General features: G+C 38.1%; 1 protein-coding gene across 1 annotated transcript; it reads left to right on the forward strand.

The window, feature by feature from the left end:
• Window positions 1-1,235: 1,235 nt before the first annotated feature.
• On the forward strand, window positions 1,236-9,201 carry LOC128610346 (carcinoembryonic antigen-related cell adhesion molecule 5-like). The gene is made up of 4 exons (XM_053629604.1): window positions 1,236-3,291; window positions 6,755-7,021; window positions 7,662-7,931; window positions 8,799-9,201. The coding sequence occupies exons 1-4, from the start codon at window positions 3,207-3,209 to the stop codon at window positions 9,098-9,100; spliced, it is 924 nt and encodes a 307-aa protein (XP_053485579.1). The 5' UTR covers window positions 1,236-3,206; the 3' UTR covers window positions 9,101-9,201.
• The last annotated feature ends 3,968 nt before the right edge of the window (window positions 9,202-13,169 follow it).

Here is a 13,169-nt window from a genome sequence, read left to right on the forward strand (position 1 = left end):
CCGAGCCCACCAAACGGAAGCAGCAGATCAACAAAATGAGCGTGGAGTTGAACCGAGTGTTCTGGGAGAGGAACGGACTAATGGACGAAGCACTGGCGTGGATTACTCACCAGATCGCGCAACAAAAGCTGCTGCAGCGAGCCGGTCCATGCGCCACGCCACCATCCGTGTTGTTCCAGGAGCTCAACCAACAGCTCAGCAAGGAACTTGCTCGGCTCAAGCGCATGGTAGCAGAACAGAGACAGCTGCAAGCTGAGCTACGCGCCACGTCGCCCCCCGCGCCCTTGACCCCGTCCCCACCACGGGAGAACCACGCCATGCAACGCAGCCAGCAAAGCGGCCGGAACATCTGGGGCTTCCCACTGCAGGGGAACTGTACAGCGCCACGCAGCCAGCAGAGTGACCTGAGCATCTGGAGCTTCCCACTGCAGGGGAATTGCACCACGCCGCGCTGTCCAGAGGTGAAGGCTGGCCCAGAAATTTTTTCGGGGGGGGGGGGGGGGCAACGAAGACAGCAGAGCTCCAGCCTGAGGCCTACGGGGAGGTCTCTGCGGTGGAGCTCCCGACAGCCGAGGAAGCTGTCCTGCTGTCCAGCCCAGCCGAGGAGGTCGTCTCACTGCCCAGCACAGCCGAGGAAGCTGTCCTGCTGTCCAGCCCAGCCAAGGAGGCCATCCCGCTGCCCTGCACAGCCGAGGAAGCTATCCTGCTGTCCAGCCCAGCCGAGGAGGTCGTCCCGCTGCCCTGCACAGCCGAGGAAGCCGTCCTACTGTCCAGCCCAGCCGAGGAGGCCGTCCCGCTGCCCTGCACAGCCAAGGAAGCCGTCCTGCTGTCCAGCCAAGCCGAGGAGGCCGTCCCGCTGCCCTGCCCGGCTGAGAAGGCCGTCCCGCTGTCCTGTCTGGCCGAGAAGGCCGTCCCGCCGCCCAGCCCTTCTGTCCCGCTGGGGACGCCGCCCAGCCCTCCTGTCCCACTGGGGGTGGCGCCCTGTGTTCCAGTGCCATTGGGGGTGGTGTCCAGCGGTCCAGCGCCGCCAGGGGCGGCGCCCCGACTTTCAACCCTGGTGGGGGTGTGGCTCCGCCCATCTGCTGCCCGACGGAGGCTGACTTGCTTTCCGTCGCAGCGAGAGACAGCTTGGACAGGGACCCGGGACCCCCGTTGGAGGGGGGTTCTCTTACACCACGGCCAGCAGATGGCACAGTGGCTCAGCTCGGGATGAGTCATGTGACTTTGTTTTGGTTCGCTTGCTTCCTGCTTGAGCATTTAGATTAAGTGTCTTTAATTTGCCCCAGGTGTCCATGTTTTGGTTGTGATTATGTTTACTATTTAAACCCCTTGGTTAGTGAGTACTTTGGTCAGTATTATTGTTTGTATAGTTGATGTCGTTTGTTTACATGCCTTGATTCATGATCTCGGTTTATGCCATGATTCCAGTTTCCCATTTTCCAGTGAAGACCTTGTTTTCTTTGGTTTAGAGTTACGTGGTTAATAAAGACTTTGATCTGCATCTGCATCCGCCTCCAGTCCCGATCCGTTACACATTTAGAAGATGTTAAAAATTGGCTGACTGACAACTTTCTTAAACTAAATGAAAGAAAGTCAGAGATTATTATATTTGGTCCACCAAAACACACAGAGAAGATAACCAGTATTCTTGCTCTTTTAGCAATAGCTGAGAAAGTGAGAAATATTGGTGTCATAACTGATTCAACCCTTAGCTTTGATAAACAGATCAGTTCTGTTGTTAAAGGCAGCTTTCTTCAGCTTAGGATGATTTCAAAGCTAAAACCTTTTCTTAGTTTTAAAAAATGTAGATGTATTACATCTAGATTGGACTACTGCAACTCACTCTATGCATGACTCTTTCAGGGGAAACTGTCCTGCCTACAACTTGTGCAGAAATCTGTAGCCAAATCTAGCAAAAAGGGGGAGCATATTACTCCTGTGTTATCATCTCTTCGCTGGCTGCCTTTTCAGTTCAGGATTGATTTTAAGATTTTATTATTTGTTTTGAAAGCAGTACATAACTTGGCTCTACATTATATTACATATCTCCAAATGCCCCTCAGTCTAAGCAAAAGTCAAAGGGCATTCTCTGTACTTGCTCCTAAATTATGGAATAATTTCCTGCTTTATATTCACTTGGAGATTCACAGTGCAGATTTTTAAGTCTCAGCTGAAAACACATCTTTATCCTTTGGCATTTGAATTGGGGGAACCCTGAGTACTTGAAATATTTGCTCTGATATTGATCGCACTCTGTATATGCAGTTCTTGTTGGAGTTTGTATTGCTGTTGATGTCCGTGTGTTTGTGTGTGTGTTGTTTGTGTTTTTCATTTTACTGTTTTTCAATTTGTGAAGCACTTTGGTCAACTCTGTTGTTTTAAAATGTGCTATATAAATCAGATGAGTTGAGGTGAGTTGAGTTGATTTTTGGGTTTCTCACAATATTTCTATCATCAGTTGTTGTTTTTTTTTTCCCTTGGCTGACCAATTCGGTGTCTGTTTCTCAGTACACCAGTGATTTCTTTCTTTTTTAGGATTCCAAATTGTTCTATTGGCTATGCCCAGTGTTTGTGCAATGCCTCTGATTGATTCTCTGCTTCAAAATGGCTTGCATTTCTCCCATAGACAGCTCTCTGGTCTTCATGATGGCCTATCCTTTTTAACAACAAATGCAGTCTTCATAGGTGAAACTGAAGGCAAAAACCAATAGTAGATGTTCAGCACTACAGTATTGATTGTTTAAACAATCAGTCAAACGAGACAGAACTGTGAAACAAGAAGCACCTGTCAGTCACGTGTTCCAATATTTTGCTTGCCTACAAATTTGGTGGTCTGATACAAAATGTGCTGTGTTCTATGTTGTTTAACACATCTACATATAAATACCAGGAAATATAAGCTGAAATTTTGAACACTCTTCTTATATTCCTCTTTTGATCTCAAACCCAAATGTCTTCAGTCTACAGTAAAAACAAATGAATTTGCCTTGCTGTTTCAATAGTTTCAGAGGGGAATGTAGTTCATTAATAAACTTAATATTTGTAATTGGTGGTAAATTACTGTGGTATAACAGGAATGAAACACTCCAGAACAGGAAATAATTGGAAAATAATCTACTTTGGGATGGTAAGAGTAAACCTGCTTCTACTGGGCCACATCACACCACCCTGTTGTTCATTAATTTCCTATAACAGCACACCCCCGAATGTTTTATCTCTTAATTAACCTGTCGTTTGTTTTTCCCTCTGAACCTTTAGTGCTGGCTGGACTCATCCACTGTACACAAACAGGTGATTTATGTACATTTCATTTATTGGAGGTTTTTTAAAATTATTATTATTTGCTTTAATATGCATGTAAAACTCAGTCCGCTCATTTTATAGATGATTAAGACAAGTGCTTAAAATAAAAAAAAAAAAAAAATATATATATATATATATATATATATATATATATATATATATATATATATATATAATAATAACAATAATAATAAAGTTATAACACAAGCATTATAAATTTGAGACCAGTGGCACAGAACACTGAAAATAGTAATCCTGTTTCACTGTCTGTGTCAAGTCAGTTTCTTCGTCTTTATGTCTTTAGAGAACTTTAAACTTTACTCAATTAAATATTTCTACAATTTCAGTGAGTTGTGTTGCTTCATTTCCAGCATGTTAACATGGTTTATTTAAATAGTTATAATATACATGAGTGTTTTGGGGTACAGAATCCCATTTTATTGTTGTAATACCATTAGTTGTGTGTGCAGTGAAGTGTGTGTGTGTGTGTGTGTGTGTGTGTGTGTGTGTGTGTGTGTGTGTGTGTGTGTGTATGTGTGTGTGTGTGTGTGTGCCTGTAGACATGCAGTAATGAGTAAGGACATGTACATCAGAATTATTGTTTTCCAGCATTATTTTTTTCCTGTTGAAACTGTAAACAAACTATACTCAGTCAGTCATTTCTAGTATTATTGTGTATCTTCTACCTTTAGTTTTTTGTTTGCTTGCTGATACTATTATTGTTTCTAAAGTTGAATAGTCAAGATGTCATGTCCAGAGACGTAGGGAGATTAGGACGGATGCAAATGCAGTTTAACAGTTTTATTAAAGAGAGACACAGGCAGGTAAATCCAAATCGTGATCCAGAAACGTAATCCAAAAATATGCAAAGGTCAGGCGATTGGCAAACAGGCATAAAGGGGCAAAGAAGGAATCAAGGTCGTGGTCACGGAAAACAGGGTCAAGATACAAAACAAGAAACATAGACTAAGACTAGGAACTGGGAGCGGAAAAACCAGCGTGAACTAAATGCACTAATCTAACATGAAACATAACAAAAGCACATGTCCATAGTAAACAATGTCACAGTTGTCAACATATGAAGAGCGGGCGCTCGCGCACCTTGCTTGTGCACGCGCGCCCACATGCTCTCCAGCGCGCTGCTTATAGGGGAAACCGTGACACAAGAAAACAGGAAAGCAAACACACTGTAACACAGACATGAATCAATAGTGGGAAAAATCAAAATTAACAGAATATAATTATAGAATTATCAAACAGCATTCAATAGCGTATAATCCTATACTGTAGAAGCCTGTACCCTCATACGGCATACAATAACGTATAATCCTTTACTGTTCCACATGGACATTCTCACTGTGGTTGCTGGGACTACGGTTGCAGTGATGGCCTTGGGACTGCAATTACCACATACAATTTTGCACTCAGATCTCCTATGGTGAACAGTGATCTATTTCAACAATGATTTCATGTTAAAACCATAACAAACTTTCTTTTACTTTCACACTATCAGTTGTTACTCAGATGAGGACGGGTTCCCTTCTGAGTCTGGTTCCTCTCAAGGTTTCTTCCTCATATCATCTTAGGGAATTTTTCCTTGCCACCTTCGACACCGGCTCGCTCAATAGGGATTAATTCACACACTTAAAATCTCTATCCTGTGTTTTATATGTTTCTGTAAAGCTGCTTTTGAGACAATGTCCATTGTTAACAGCGCTATACAAATAAAATTGAATTTAATGGAATAACGTATAATCCTATAGTGTAGAAGCCTGTACCTTCATACAGCATGTAATAACGTATAATCCTAACCTAAATAATAAGCTAATATTAAGTGACTTACATTTTAGACTCGATATTGTCTGTTTTTGTTCTATTTCACCAGTGAAAAGAGATTTTTTATTTATTTTATTTTCACAAGGGATTTTTTATTTTTTTACACATAATGATTTCAAGTTTCAATTATGATAATGTGTTTGTTCAAACAAAAACTCTTCTGTTTTCATTCCTTTAAGGGTCACTGTAAATAATAATAATAATACTATTAACAACAGCAACAACAAAACAACAACAACAAAAATAATAATAATAATAATAATAATAATAATAATAATAATAATAATAGTGTGAAACGGTGATATTTTCTGACATGGTTATCGTACCGTTCAAATCTATACCGCTGCAACCCTACTCTATTCACCCATAAAAATAAACTGATGTAGAGTAGAGAGAGATTAGAGACCTGCATCATCACACAGCAGTTATTTTCTGACCCTCACTTCAATCCCAGTGAAGCTTTACATTTAATATCCCTATTTTCATTCTCATCATTTTACTAACTGAAAATTGTAAAATAATTTGAAAGTAGTCATAAGATGTTTAGTGACATCACAGAGAGAGTAATACTGTTTTACTGTAGAAGTGATTAGTGTAGTAAAGACTTCACTTAGGGGTGTACTCACTTTTGTTGCCAGCGGTTTAGACATTAATGGCTGTGTGTTGAGTTATTTTGAGGGGACAGCAAATTTACACTGTTACACAAGCTGTACACTCACTACTTTACATTGTAGCAAAGTGTCATTTCTTCAGTGTTGTCACATGGAAAGATATAATCAAACATTTACAAAAATGTGAGGGGTGTACTCACTTTTATGAGATACTGTATGTACAAAGAAATCCAACGTGTTTTAGGGATGATATCTGCGCATGCGCGTGCTTAGCTTCGTATGTTTGGTTTCGTATGTGCAATTTCGTATGCAAGAGATTTCGCATTCCAGTAAATTGGAGAATACACTATCAAAAAATGAAATAAAAAAAAATGTTAGTGTCAGTTCACAGCAGTACCTTCATTAAACATTTTTTTTCGCAAAATTTCAAAGTAATATAGCGTTTCAAGAATGTTAACATTGTTCAAGCTTCTTTTCTACGTATATTCGATGTCGATGATTTTTTTCCTCATGATCAAGCCTCTTTTCGACTAACTGTACCTTTCATTTCAACGGTGGGGGTTCGCTTGACTTCGTCGAAAGCGTGTTTGTGTTTGCTACGAAATCATTGCTAGCATACCAGTGTATCTTTTACCTTTAGTTTCTTGTTCCCTTGCTGACACTCAGCGTTCCTAAAGATCTTATGAAAAGATAAACAGGATCGCCAACACACTGTAATTCAGACATGAATAAATAGTGTAGATGTTAATTGTCAGTACAGTGACCTGATTATTTTTAGGGCTGAGTCTGTATTTAAAATTGTGATCTACATTTACTTCATCAGTAGTGATTGTTGTCTGTCAGAGCTTAATCATTTACATGTGAGCAGATATACTGTATCTACACTCTGAATAGTTACCTACATTCTGTATTCAATTTTAAAATGTTCATACTTGTGTAAATAATAGTGATGGAAATGAATTAATTTATAGAGACAGTAGTGATTTTGTTTTTATTTATTACAGAGAGTCCTAAACCTGTGGTGATTATAAAGCCTGATACACAGGTGTTCAGAGGAGAGACTGTGACTTTCAGGTGTGACACAAACGAAGGAGGAGACACGGAGTGGACATACGACTGGTATAGGGATGATAACACATTATACACATCCCTCACAACACAGGAGTTCAGCATCAGTAATTATTACAGTGGTAAATACACCTGCAGAGGGAGGAGGAGAAGTGACTCTCAGATCTCAAAGACGAGTGATCCTGTTACACTCACTGTATCAGGTGTGTGTGTGTGTGTGTTATTACTTATAATATATATATATAAGTTATCAGTAGTTTCAGATTTTGTTCCAGATTTTATCAAATGAATAACACAGTCTCATTATAATGATTTTAAAGCTCCTTTTTCTATTTACTTTTGATTTTCACTTTCCTAATTTAAAGTAACTGATTCATTTGATTTGTAAAGAATCACTACAACTTATTAGCTATTCTGATTGGTGTGAATTTTTCCTCAGCTATTATTTAAATTGATAGAAAATAACTGACATTTATGAGAAACACATTCTTCTTCACCTAATAGTCAAGCTGATTCTACTGCCAAAGTTTCACTGCTGTGCTTTTACCGTAAAGAGTTAAATGATTTAATGACATTAAAAAAAAGACACTAATGTGTGCAGCATGGTTCAGAATTTGAGAAACGATTTATAAAACATCATGTGAAAAAGCACAGGGGCAATACAGTGACCTTTACACTTCAGTTCAATCATTAATTTTCATTTTTGTAGAGAATGTACTGCATATAAACTCACTGTAAACTTTACAATAAACACTGCATATAATTGCTTAATTAGACACAAAGATAAAACTACTTCTTATGTTGTAAATGTAAACGCGGCTCTTCATCATTTCATATCAACAGAAAAACCCAAACCGACTGTGAGAGTGAGTCCTCAGAGCTCCGTCTACACTGGAGACAGAGTTACTCTGACCTGTAATCTGCTGTCTACTGGATGGACTTTTCTCTGGTACAAAGATTATCAGGAATCAAATCCCCTGTCTCCTGGAATCACAGACACCAACACACTCAGTGTAACAGTCTCTAATGAAGGAGAAACACAGTACTACTGTAAAGCACGCAGGGGAAACTACAAGTCAGAGATCAGTGATCCAGCCACAATTACAGTGAGAGGTACACCATGTTTTCTACTTTTTCACTATGGATTTAAAGGAAGAATGTGAAAAAATAATTATTTTATTATTTTAGTAATTGTTTAAAGAAGTATTATATTTGTATAATTATGTAACTATAGTATATGTTTAAATTATTCTTTATTTGTTTAAAATGTTTTTGCTATATTCAGTTTTATGGATTCTAAACATTTATTAATTTTTTATTTTATTAAAATTATTCTACTTCTGTTTATTAATTTGGATAATATCCACTAAAAGAGTAATGTTTATCAAAAGAATGCATCATCTTTGTACAGCAAGAGCAAAGGCATCTTAGTGTGTGTTCATCAAGAAGAAACTCATTCACTTGTGTAAATAGTTTTATTTACTTCTTAAATCATTTACTCATAATAAACCACACAACGCTGATGAACTGAAGTATCACATCATGTAGGGACCTGCTATTGGTCTAATGTTTGGGCAGTTTCCTGTTTCTTAAATAAATGTAAATGAATAAATGATTATTTTAACTTAATACACTACAATAATAAAGGAATATGATAGTAGAAAAAGATGTAGGCCTAGTTATTGTTTAGCTGAGACCAGTATCACAGAGACAGTAAAAGTGTTTTTTCTCTCTGTAGAGGTGATTATTACAGAAAAGATTACATTACTCCTGAACTGTGTGTTTCTTCTCTAACAGAAGTAAACCTGAACCTAAATTGTCATTGCTACCAGCTTTTATACTCTGTTTACAGTTTAAGATGTTATCTTCCTTACTTCACACCACAAATCTCTTTTAATTTTCTTACTTTATTAACTAAAATTAAATGTTAATATAATATTGGCATAAATTTAAATGTGATAATATTAATATAATTAACAGGTGAATCTCGTCCAGTGTCTCTGATCATCAATCCCAGCAGAACTCAACACTTTACTGCTGACTCTCTCTCACTGAGCTGTGAGGACCAGAGTGACTCTACTGGATGGACAGTGAGAGGATACACACACAGTGAGACAGTGTCTGATTGTTCATCAGTTTCAGTATCTACATGTAACATCAGCCCCCTCTCTACATCACACACTGGAGTTTACTGGTGTCAGTCTGAATCAGGAGGACGCAGTAATCCTGTCAACATCACAGTGCACAGTGAGTCTTCAATGTTCTCATCAGTAATAGTTTAATACATAAACCAGACCTACTGTAACATTAAAAAATCTATTTTAATGAATTGTAAAGAAGATAAGTGATACCTTAGTTGTAATAATAACACATGAAAACTAATTTAGTATTTTATGATTGACAGCATTGTAATGAAACCTATTTCAATGTCTGAAAGTAATTGAGGAATTTCTGGAAATTTTACTGAACACAGTGCCATTAGTTACTTTAAATTAACATTATGTTAAACTCTTTAGCTCATGTAGCTCTCTGTTTCCTTCTCTCTGAGTCACTCTGTTATGTTTAACATAACTGCATAGTTTTTTAATTCCATAACCTGAGAAAATGATGAAAGCTTTAACATGTTGTATAAGTGATGTTCTTAGTTATTACGTTACTGCTGTGTTCTTTAAGATTTGTGATGTTAATTGTACAGGCAGGAGAGCATGTAGCTCTGAATGGCTGCACTATTAGCTCCAAAACCATGATATGGTCCATAACTGGATTTAAGATTAACTATATTATTAAGAATAATAAATCTGCTATTTACATCCAGTTCATTTGTGAATTCCACATGAGCACTGAGTACCTTGTAATTCTAAATAAGTAAATTAAAATAAAAAAGGCTAAACCCACAAACATCATAGAATACTTTAAAAAATGTATTGTAAATGTATTTTCCTAGAGAGATTAAAAAAACCCCAAACAAACAAACTAGTGTCTTTGGACCACATTAGTGCATTTACTGGAACTTTAATTAGACTGATTTTCTCAAAATATCATGTCTCACAGTTATAGTGATAGCGATTTAACAGTGAGACCAGTCTCACTTTCTTTTGTCTATTATTTTGGCCTTGGCCCACCCTGAAGTTACGCCTGATTTGGTTCCTTGTACAGTTGTCTGTATATAATTTTGTGTGTTACAGTACACCACTACTTTTTAACACAAACCTGGTTGTGTTGTTATTCCTGGCTCCCTCATTTTTAAAGGTCAATTCCATTGAATCCCGAGCTGGTTACTCTGTGCGGCCTAACCTAGACTGGGCCGTAACAAATCTGTTACATATCTGTTACATCCTTTTGTCTCTGTTTTTTGGATTAGGTAGTTAGGGAACTATTTGTATTTTCTTTGTTACTTTCCTTTTAGGTAAGCTAGCGACCTAAACAATATAATTCTTTTGTCTATTATTTTGGCCTTGGCCCACCCTGAAGTTATGCCTGGTTTGGTTCCTTGTACAGTTATATGTATATAATTCTGTGTGTTACAATATACCACAACCTTTTGAACAACCTTGTTTGGGTTGTTATTCCTGGCTCCCTCATTTTTAAAGGTCAATCCAATTGAATCCCGACCTGGTTACTCTGTGCGGCCTAATCTAGACTGGGCTGTAACAGATTTACATATTCCGTTGACGCAGAGCACTCCAGCCCGCAGCCTACCCCAGTGCCGTCCTCATCGGTGAGTCCACCTAACTTTGACGTTAGCCGACACATCGGGCTAGTGCCTGTATTTAGAGAAGATGAAGTAGATGCTTATTTTGCTGTGTTCGAGAGAATAGCCACAACATTAAGTTGGCCAAAAAATTTGTGGACGTTGTTACTGCAGTGTAAGCTTTTGGGTAAAGCACAAGAAGCATGTTCCGCCCTCACCTTAGAACAGAGATTGGAGTACTATACTGTTAAGGCTACGGTTCTCTGAGCATATGAGCACGTGCCAGAAGCTTACCGGCAAAATTTTAGGAACACGGCTAAGTCCGTGCACCAAAACCTATGTGGAATTTGCCCGTGAGAAAGCCATGCTACGTGATAAATGGTGTTCAGATAGTGGTGTAAGGAATTTTGATCAGTTTAGGGAACTGATATTGTTGGAGGAATTTAAGTCATGTTTGTCAGAATCACTGGTGGTGCATTTGAACGAGCAGAGAATTACTACACTGTCCAAAACTGCTATTTTTGCAGATGAGTTTGTCTTGACCCATAAAGTTGTGTACAACTGTACAAGGAACCAAAACAGGCGTAACTTCAGGGTGGGCCAAGGCCAAAATAATAGACAATATTTTCTTTATTGTATTTTCTTTATCTTCCTTTTAGGTAAGCTAGCAACCTAATAATAGAATTCTTTTGTCTATTATTTTGGTCTTGGCCCACCCTGAAGTTATGCCTGGTTTGGTTCCTTGTACAGTTATATGTATATAAGTTTGTGTGTTACAATATACCACTACTTTTTAACACAAATCTGGTTGTGTTGTTAATCCTGACTGCCTCATTTTTAAAGGTCAAACTCCACTGAATCCCGAGCTGGTTACTCTGTGCGGCCTAACCTAGACTGGGCCGTAACAATCTGTACTCTCTCAGAAACGAAAATGATACTAACCTGTACCATTCCTTGTCATTGGAGTGATCCCCTCAAGGGTACACCTTTTGAGTCTTTATTGTATCTTTTACATGGTAAGGTGAATATAGTTTATCTCTTTTAGAGTAATTCTTTAAAGGTAAACTACTGTACATACACCCTCCCAGATAAAACACAGCCCATACTTTTTGATTTCAGTGTCTTCTTTCTCTTTTCCACAGATGGTGATGTGATCCTGGAGAGTCCTGTCCATCCTGTAACTGAGGGACATCCTCTGACTTTACGCTGTTTATATCGCAACTCAAAGATCTCAGACTCTGGTGTTGATTTCTACAAAAATGATTCCATCCTCCTGTCTCAGACTACAGCAGAGATGACCATCAGTACTGTCTCAAAGTCAGATGAAGGTTTCTACCACTGTAAACACCCAGAGAGAGGAGAGTCATTGAAAAGCTGGGTTTCAGTCAGAGGTGAGAAATAATTCGTATATTAATTTAAATAAAACTTTTGCTGTGTTGGAGTCAGTTTTCCATTCTTAAAGCATTTTCACAATATTTATTATGACTTATTGCTCCTTTACACTTTCTAAGCAACTCTATATTTAGTACTGTTTCGAATTTATAGTGTAGAAATCCCATTAAACCTCCTTGAAATAACACCACTTTTACAGCATTTTTGAGTAAAATAAGAACAAGTTATGTTGTATTTGAAGTACTGTAGACCAGGGAAACCTTTGTTATTATCAAAGACTGGCAGGCTAGACTCTGTGTTAATGTTTAGACAAGATACTTGCATTTCAAGCATTAACACTTTATTTATTAAAGCCCACTTTAGACACTTTACAGTCAGCAAACCATCTATAGGCTGTGACTATTTTACGTCTTCTACATGATCAGTAGGAAAGAGCAAATATAACCGTCCTAATGTTCAAATAAATATTCCAGAGAAACCCCTGTATGTTGTTAAATAAAGCAACATATTAAGACATCTGTTCAGACTTAATAGAGGAATATTAGACTCATATTTTGGCATGAAACGTAAATGTATGACCAGTAAATTAATGCTTTATATATGATTAATTATACTTTATTATTTTGTAAATTATATTATTATTATTTTATTATCCATGGTATTTTTCCCTGCAGTTCTATCAGATGGAAAAGCTCCACTGTCGGTACTGAAGCTCCTCAGCAGTGCAGTAGCGGCCTCTCCGTATGTGCTGGTGACCATCATTCTGGCAGTGAAATGTTACAGAGCTCGAAGTAAGACCTCACAGTGTTCTTCATTAGCCATAAAATTAAACCCTAACATTTAATAAGAGGCTAATTTGAAGTGTTCATGATTGTGTATTTTACAGCTGACCCTGTTGAGGACAACAGACCGTACAGAGTGATAGAAGCTGAAGCGTCTGTCTGAGTCTCGGGTTTTTACATTATTTTATCATCTAGCTTTTAAATAACAGCAGCTCCCCGTGCAACAGAGAACACATTTGTGTATGTGCTCTGTCAGTAAGTACAGTTTTAGTGATGAGTGGCTGTGATGCTGTTTAAATTTATTAATTTAACAGATGCTTTTATCCAAAGCGACTTACAAATGAGGAAATACAAGCAAAGTGACATATCAAGCAGAGAACAATACAAGTACTGCTACTATACAAGATTTACAACTGAGTTCTAGAGAAGCAAAGTGCACAGAGTAGAGGAGTAAGAGCCAGAGTAAGTTTTATTATTTTTTATTTA

This window comes from Ictalurus furcatus, chromosome 7 (assembly GCF_023375685.1).
Source record: "Ictalurus furcatus strain D&B chromosome 7, Billie_1.0, whole genome shotgun sequence".
Taxonomy (NCBI): domain Eukaryota; kingdom Metazoa; phylum Chordata; class Actinopteri; order Siluriformes; family Ictaluridae; genus Ictalurus; species Ictalurus furcatus.

Bases quoted from the DNA above. Each gene is read 5' to 3' on its own strand.
- LOC128610346 (XM_053629604.1), top strand. From the start codon at position 3,207: ATGTTTTATCTCTTAATTAACCTGTCGTTTGTTTTTCCCTCTGAACCT. The intron at 3,292-6,754 runs GTGATTTATGTA...TATTTATTACAG, and splicing joins CATCCACTGTACACAAACAG to AGAGTCCTAAACCTGTGGTG. The intron at 7,022-7,661 runs GTGTGTGTGTGT...TCATATCAACAG, and splicing joins TGTTACACTCACTGTATCAG to AAAAACCCAAACCGACTGTG.